Source organism: Pyrus communis, chromosome 11 (genome assembly GCF_963583255.1).
Source record: "Pyrus communis chromosome 11, drPyrComm1.1, whole genome shotgun sequence".
Taxonomy (NCBI): Eukaryota; Viridiplantae; Streptophyta; class Magnoliopsida; order Rosales; family Rosaceae; genus Pyrus; species Pyrus communis.
The window spans coordinates 18,079,560-18,088,131 of NC_084813.1; the positions used below are offsets into that span (position 1 = coordinate 18,079,560).

Consider the following 8,572-nt stretch of genomic DNA (forward strand, 5'->3'; position numbering starts at 1 on the left):
AGCCTCCTCTGGGTTCAATATGCCTAACAACTACGCTTCCTTTTTTAACCTTATCCTTTCGAGTAATGTTATTTATACCATGTTTTTGTACTACATTTTTATACCACCTTAAGTGGCATTTGATGTGGACAGCCACCTTTAGTTCATTAATTAATAAACTAATAATTAAGAAAAAACTAATTAATTAAATGATGATTGTGGTATACGAGAAGTCTTTCTCATTCTTTTTCTTGGGTTTTGCAACTTTTTCAAATTATGTGGCTGTACATATCAGATGCCACCTAAAATGATATAGAAATGTAGTATAAAAACATGATACGAATAACATTACTCTCTCTCTCTCTCTCTCTCTCTCTCTCAACCCTAAAATAATTCAAACTAGATAATTTAGCCTCCTAGACTGTGCGAAGAAAACAAAAAGAAAGACAAATTAACACATGTACAAAAGCAGCTCAGTAGCTCTATAAATAGTCTGCAATCTGCAACCGCTGCAATGCAAACACAAAACCTAAAATGGATTCCAAGGCAGTAGCTGCTAAGCCCCATGCTGTTTTCATTCCGATTCCAACTCAAAGCCATGTCAAGGCAATGCTTAAATTTGCAAAGCTTCTCCACTATAGAGGTTTTCATATTACCTTTGTCAACTCGGAGTTCAACCACAAGCGCTTTCTTAAATCCTTAGGCCCCAATTCCCTTGATGGCTTACCTGATTTTCGGTTCGTAGCCATCCCAGATGGCCTTCCAGATTCAGATGAAGATAACACCCAAGATGTCACTGTTCTTGTTGACGCCATAAGAAAACGAAATTTCTTGGCTCCGTTTTGTGACCTCCTCAATAAACTCAACAATGATGCCATAACAACTTCCAACAATCCTCCAGTGACTTGCATAGTTTCGGATGGTTTCATGAGCACCTTCACAATCACAGCTGCTGAGGAGATTGGAACCCCTATAGTACTGTTCTACACTATTGCTGCATGCAGTTTCATGGGAATTATACAATTTCGTGCTTTGGTCGAAAAAGGCCTGGCACCACTCAAAGGTGAAATAATACACATACACACACACGCATAAATATATCCGTGGCCCCATTTTTTTCAAACAATTTTTGACATACGTTTTTGCGAGATCTACTTAATAGTGTATTTTAACCATCTGAACCTTATATTTTTTAGAACATCATTCATATGTCATTTTTGTAAAAAAATTAAACAAATTCAAAATTATTAAAACATTCATATGTAGTGAAAAAAAATAGATGAATATGGTTCTACAAAAAAACCCTAAATCTTTAATCCAACGATCATATGATTTTAGATTTGGGTGATTGATGGTAGAAATGACTTTTGAGAGAAAATTTAAAAGATAGACAGTTCGGATTATTGATATACATTATAAATTGGGTCCCACAAAAATGTCTGTAAAAAAGTGTTCAAAAAAATGATGTCACGGGTCAGCTCACACACACACACACACTCATTTATTTATTTATAACTAGTAAAGCTTTAATTAACCTTTGGTTCGCTCTTAATTTCTTGTTTCTAAATGCAAATGAAAACTTTCTTCGTAGATGAGAGCTATTTGACAAACGGCTATTTGGACAAGGTCATAGATTGGATTCCGGGAATGAAGAACATTTGTTTGAAGGATCTGCCAGCCTTCTTTCGAACCACAAATTCCGATGACATTATATTTAACTTCGTGATGGAATCAACAGACAGATCCCATGAAGCTTCAGCAGTTGTTGTTCATACTTTTGATGCCTTGGAGCGAGATGTTTTGGATGCTCTCTCATCTATGCTTCCACTTGTTTATACCATTGGCCCTCTTCAATTACATCTCAATCAAATACCAGAACACCCCTTGAATATTGGATACAGCCTATGGAAAGAAGAAACTGTATGCCTCGAGTGGCTAAACACCAAGGCTCAAAATTCAGTTGTGTACGTGAATTTTGGCAGTATAACGGTCATGACACCTGCACATCTAGTCGAGTTTGGATGGGGACTGGCAAACAGCAAGCTGCCCTTCTTCTGGGTAATTAGACCCGATCTGGTAATTGGCGAATCAGCGATTTTGCCACCTGAGTTTGTGGCTGAAACAAAAGAAAGAAGTTTAGTAGCAAGTTGGTGCCCACAAGAGCAAGTCCTTAACCATCCATCAGTTGGAGGATTTTTAACGCACAGCGGTTGGAATTCAACCGTTGAGAGCCTGACCTCCGGAGTGCCTATGCTCTGTTGGCCATTCTTTGCTGACCAGCAAATGGACTGCCGCTATACTTGCAAGGAATGGGACGTTGGCATGGAAATCGGTAATGATGTGAAGAGGGATGAAGTAGAGAAGCTAGTTAGAGAGTTAATGGATGGGGAAAAGGGTAAGAAGATGAAAAATAGGGCCATGGAGTGGAAGAAACTTGCAGAAGAAGCTACAGGTCCATATGGCTCTTCATCCAAAAACTTAGAAAATTTAGTGAATCAAGTGCTGCTAAGAAAAAGTTAATCGCCATGCATCCGTAAGATATTTGCTAATGATTGTTATTGTTGCTGTTATTGTTTTGTTGTTGTTGGTCTTCAAACTAGAAAGATGAAGTGCAAAATGTAAAGGACCATTATCTCAAATAATAAAATAAAACTAGTATTGAATGTTTACAACAATTTGAAGAGAAAATCAGATGGGAAACAAATATTTTAGCAATACAAAAGAGGAAAACAACAAAAAGGAAAAGAAAAAAAAAAAGAGGGGGGGGGGGGGGGCTTTTGTTTTGGCCTATATTTAATTGACAGGGTGCCAGCGGTACAGAGAAAATATAGAGAGATGTGTTTGTAAGGTTGTGTAGAAGATGTGTTAAATAAAAAGTTTATAACAACTTTTAGATTTTAGGGCTTCAACAAGATTGTTTTTAGATTTTAACCTGAGTAGTTTTCAAAATCTAATATAAGTCCCTATTTTTAAAACTTACCATATTTAAGCAGTTATAGAACATTTATTATTTGTAAACTTACCATTCGAAATTCTTTACCAATCCATAATTAATGTTTTTCTTTTGTGCTCCAATCATATTAATAGATAAAAACTTATGCAGTTATAGAACATTTATTATTTGTAAACTTACCATTCGAAATTCTTTACCAATCCATAATTAATGTTTTTCTTTTGTGCTCCAATCATATTAATAGATAAAATCTAAATTCTTATTATTAAAAAAATTCAACAACAAAAAAATAACAATTTATACATAACTTTCAGTACATTATTTTACTCATAGGTACAGATGTATCGGTTCGTAAGTTTTGATACAAATGTATCTGTACATAACTTTCAGTACGAATGTATTGGTATACATGTGTTGATACAAATGTATCTGTGCATAACTATAATATCTAATCATACATATGTACGTAATATGCATATACATACATACATACATACATACATACATACATACATACATATATATATATATATATATAGAGAGAGAGAGAGAGAGAGAGAGAGAGAGAGAGAGAGAGAAATTCATGCAAAATGAAAAATATATGATATTATATGACTTTTCTTATTATGGGAACTTAATAATAACTATCAATGATAAATAACATTTTCATTATTTATGGGAATCAATTATAACTTATAAACAAAAAATCAATAATTATTAAAAACTATTTTATATTAAAAAATTACAATTAAATGCCAAGGATCATAATTAGTTTTTAATCATAGACAAGGTTTTATTCAAAAAGTAATCTTAGACAAGGATTAGAATAGAATTTTCCCAAATATATATATATATATATATATATATTGTAGATATCTAGAAGGCTGTAATATAAAGGCTATTTATTATAAAGCTGCGACACAAAATTGATAACTGTATCACAGAGATGAACTTTCAAGAACCAAAAAATGAAAAAGCTGAAGAAGAGAGAGAGGAATCGAAAGAACCACTAGTACAAAAAACACTTTGCGCGACGCAGGTCCTTTGTCGCACAAAGTCAAAAAACATCGCACAAAACTTAGACCAACGCACCTTCATCGCACGATAACCGTCGCAGCAAGGTAGTGACAGAAGGGTTTGCGCGACAAAGAAGAAACATGCGTCGCGCTTTTGCGCGACGCATGTGGCTGGGTCACGCAAAGCCACTTTGCACGACATAGGTAGAATCTTAGTCGCGCGAACCCCTTTGTTTTGTTTTGGTCAAAAATATTATTTTTAAAATTTTTAATAAATATTGTAATTAAATTCTAAACAATAATTAATTAACCAAGGAAAAGTATTTAATTATAAAATATATGAAAATGTACATACAAGATGCTCGAACAAAAAAAGAAAAAACTACAAGTAGTCTTTTAGGTTTGATACATTAGGCTACTAGGTATCGGCAGGGCAAAGTGGCTCGAAGGTCGAAGGTGTAGCAAGATCAGGTACTAGTAGCGAGATTTAGAGGTCGACAATCTGTATGGCTCGTACAAGGTCTCTCATGTGCCCGACATAGGCCTTCATCTTCTCGCCTTGGGTCCTAATCTGCTCGCCTTGGGCCTTAATCTGCTCGTCCTGGGTCCTCATCTGCATAGGACAATTTTGTTTAATAACAAAATAGCTACTAGCGACACTGCTATGCTGCTGTGAGGTAGCCGCTCCACGATGTTGCAGGTCATACTCAATCTTGATCCTGGACCCGATCAGACGTACGCTCTGTGCCTACTTCAACATTCAACTAGGCCCCCTGGTGTTTTTTTAGCTGGCCAAAAATAACTAAATGGTGAAAACCCTAAGCTTAAATTTATACAGAAAATTCGACATAACCTTCCTTGATAGTATAGCATTTCCCAAAACCTTAAAACAGTAAAATAACAGTAATTCACAACCCTCATCACATTTTCACAATCCAGCAAAATTTTCAGCATCATAAAAATAATAATTTTAAAATGAAAAAAAAAATACAACGTAGTGATTGAGAATTCGAAAAAACTACCTGGCTGGGAGGCCTCACCCTTAACTCTGGATGTCGAGGAAGTGTGATCAAAAGGCTCCGGCTTGCGGCATCGCCAGTGAGGCCGTCGTGCACTAAGTGGCTGAACTGACACTGATAACTTCGATGAGACGGGCACTTGGGATGCCATAGGAGTAGCCTCAGTAAGGGGTGTAGGCTCCCCAATCAATGGAGCACTCACAACTGGAGCAGTAGATGCTGATAATGAGGGAGGCTCATTGGTCACACTCCGACGACAAGTGATCAACCACGACATCTATGCACTTTTTGAACCATAAAATTATAACATTAGAAACTAATCCTTTCTTGCATTTGAAACTAATCAATTAGCAGCCAAAGTAATAAGTAAGTAGGTTACCAACATTCTTAATTTCAAAACAAGAGGAACTACCTATCCATTTTCATAGCCAACAAAAAAAAAAGTGTATCAAGTGAAACAAAAAAGAATGGGTAATCTAACACTGGGATTACCAAACATTGTAATCAATCAAAAGTACCAAAATTTCATTAGACTAATTGATATGATCAAAGTACCGTACAAAAGCAATTTACTTCATACAAACCATTCAACCAGACACATGACCATAGAGACTAACTAGTAAACACGTAGGAAGGTAAGAGAAGCAACTCCAAATGGTGTTATCTGACGGAAACAATATGTGGTAGGTAGCAGTTAATTGAAGAGAAAACATCTAAGTAATCAATTGATTCGGTGAATCTTCTATAGTATGGTTGCACTAAATATGCACATGCATAGAATCTACCGTTAGCAACTCCTCTGACCATATGATTTTTTCCACATGTTAAATATCAAGGCAAACACTGGCCTAGACGAGCATCTCTACTATGTTTGATACATTGAGTTGCACCCTTTGGACCCTTGAATATGTCCCCCGGTAACAACTCAACTAGAAATTTGAGTCTTCAAATGAGTCTATCTTTAACCCTAGAGTATCTTGAACTGGAATTTGAAGATGTTCGTAATAACCAGAATAAAAAATATTTCAAAAATAATTGATTCAAGATAATTTATTAACGAACAGTTCTTTACTAAATCTAAAAGCATCGAGATTACTAATCTATTCCTATATCTCTACCTAGATCAAAATGAAGCTGGAATAGGTTAAAACTTTAGTTTCGTCTTGAAGAATAAGTTTCCTCTCCCTATCCTATGATTTTTCTTCACCACACTAAGACCACCTATTCATACTGAAATTGACGTAGCGTGAGATATTAAACAGGAAAATCCAACGAAAACCCTAAGCTAAATCCACTAGAAATCTGGAATCCATCAGAAATACAGCGAAAATGTCACTAGGGTAGGAATGTTCCTAGAAAGGATAAAGTTAACTTTCTTGTAAAAACTGTAAGGATACATATCTCAAGCTTACACTTCATGAATTGCTGGGTGTGATAAAGAGATTACATTAATGTACTATACTGTCAATAACTTAAGCATTTCATAGCATCATATTTCAATATTACATATTTGACGATATATATTAAGAAGCACAATGTTGATGATATTAAACTCAGAAAAGTGCACCAATTAATTAAACTCAGAAATCGAAAGAACACACAAAATATCATATGCAAGTTCGTTCACAGCCTTGTTAATATAAGCCAGACCTAACAAAATACGATATCCTTATAGCATAAGCTTAACCAAGAGTGAAACTTTACATAGATATGACTACTCCTATCCCTTTTCTTTCAGCTTCTACAAGCTTAAAGGATGGTAGTTTCCTAAAAAAAAAAAAACTATCAAGAACACCTAAGTCTTCAAATTCCACTACCTTGTTGCGACATTCTTAGCTCATGTTTCCGTGGAAACAATAAAGGGATTTTCATTCAAATAAAAAGAAAAAGAACACCTAAATTATCAAATTCCAAAACCTAGTTGCGATTTTCCTAACTCAATCTGTTTCGTTATATGTTGAAGGATCCGTTTGCCAAATTTACACAAGTATAAACCAAATTGAAAGAACACCTAAATTCTCGAGCCTTTCGTCAGTAAGGTTGACATGCTCTTTCCCAATATCTAGGGAGTATCCCAAAATAGGAAGGCCCAGCAAATATGCAACTATTCAGAGAGAAAATTTTAACCAAACCAATATGAGAACCATTCTCATAAAGTGGAAAATGGGGTACGGGTACACTTAAAGCTTTCAAGAACACAACAGCTTAAAAAGAAGGAAATTTTAACGAAAAGCCCACGGTAGTGTTCATTTTAACGAAAAATCACATTTTTATACTAAAAAATCAATCTATTCATTTTACCCTTTATTTTGTCCTTATCATTAAAACTCAAAATTTTCAAATACTTTTCATTAGTTTTCCTTAAAAAGAATAGGAAAATTAAATAGTACAAATGATGCACTAATTTAAACTGAGACTCAAATTTAAGTCATTTCAATACGAGGGATGAAGACTCAAATTCCAGTCATATTTTCGGTGATCTAGTTATGTAGTTAAGAACTTTGATATCAAGCAAAGTAGGAAACCCATTAATCCATTGAAAAAGCAGAACTTAAATTACTGATATGGTTAAACTAACCAAACTATTATAAAAGTTAAAACAGAATAAGAAATGGAAATTAAAACTTTGATATCTATTATCTAGATGCAGAGATACCAATTAATTAACCCATTAACTTTATTTTTCTGTAATATCAAATCAGATGTTTCCATTGCAGATACAGAAGTACCTGGAGACCGTGGAGCAAACCTGCCAAATTGGAGATGCGAGTTTGTATTTGCCAAAGAACTTTAACTTTATCAAACAAAAATGCTAATAAGAAACGTACTCAAATGGAATGCAAACCTGCCAAATTGGAGATGCGAGTTTGTATTTGCCAGAGAACTTGCACGGATTATACAATCAGATGAGAGTTAGATGGAGTTGGAGACGACTTATGACGAGAGCTGGAGTTGGAGACTTGCACAGATCATACACAAAACACACATACAGATCAACAAAATTGCAAAAACTTCAGACAATCAACTCGAATCACACCACAAAAAAAGCAATTTGACAAAAACCCAACATGCAATTTGAGCCTAAACCCTAAATACCAAAAACCCATCGAAAATCAGAAACCCTCACCTTCATTTTGGGACTTGATTCGCGTTGGCTTCGAGATTCGCAGGACTTGATTCACGTGGTTGGATTCGAGATTGTGAAAAGGAAAGCTTGCGAAGAGGAGAGAGATGTCTACGGGAAAGAGAGAAGGAGAGATGAGCAAGAGGGAAGAGAGTGGTCTATACAAGAAAGATGGAAAGAGGGAAGCGAGATGTCTACGGGAAAGAGGTCCAAACTTGGAAAATTGAAAAAAAGCGCATATTTTTCACTAATGCAGCGCCAAAATTATCATAACTTGCACGTCGTACGTATACAATTTGACGTCGCGCAAATTGGTTTTGCACGACGACCACGTTAAGGCGTCGCGCAAGGTTTTTTTTTTTTTATTTTAATTATTATAAAAATTACTGAAAATATGACTTTACTCCTTTCAAATTCAAAATTTTTTTACATAAACCACACAATAATATATTTTTCTAGCAAAAACCCACAATAGTTTTTT

The 8,572-nt window shown here is 35.1% G+C and overlaps 1 protein-coding gene and 1 long non-coding RNA gene across 2 annotated transcripts; one reads left to right on the plus strand and one right to left on the minus strand.

Moving 5' to 3' along the window:
- The first annotated feature begins 513 nt into the window (after positions 1–513).
- LOC137708149 (7-deoxyloganetin glucosyltransferase-like) lies at positions 514–2,499 on the plus strand. Its single transcript, XM_068447153.1, has 2 exons — positions 514–1,042; positions 1,571–2,499. Exons 1-2 carry the CDS (start codon positions 514–516, stop codon positions 2,497–2,499), a joined length of 1,458 nt encoding a protein of 485 aa, XP_068303254.1.
- Positions 2,500–4,264: 1,765 nt separating this feature from the next.
- Positions 4,265–8,331, minus strand: LOC137708150 (uncharacterized). The gene is made up of 5 exons (XR_011064760.1): positions 8,095–8,331; positions 7,813–7,926; positions 7,697–7,716; positions 4,971–5,251; positions 4,265–4,736 (listed from the first exon to the last, which is right to left on the minus strand). It is a non-coding gene; the product is annotated as an uncharacterized lncRNA (long non-coding RNA).
- Positions 8,332–8,572: the final 241 nt, after the last annotated feature.

Bases quoted from the DNA above. Each gene is read 5' to 3' on its own strand.
- LOC137708149 (XM_068447153.1), top strand. From the start codon at position 514: ATGGATTCCAAGGCAGTAGCTGCTAAGCCCCATGCTGTTTTCATTCCG. The intron at 1,043-1,570 runs GTGAAATAATAC...CTTTCTTCGTAG, and splicing joins AGGCCTGGCACCACTCAAAG to ATGAGAGCTATTTGACAAAC.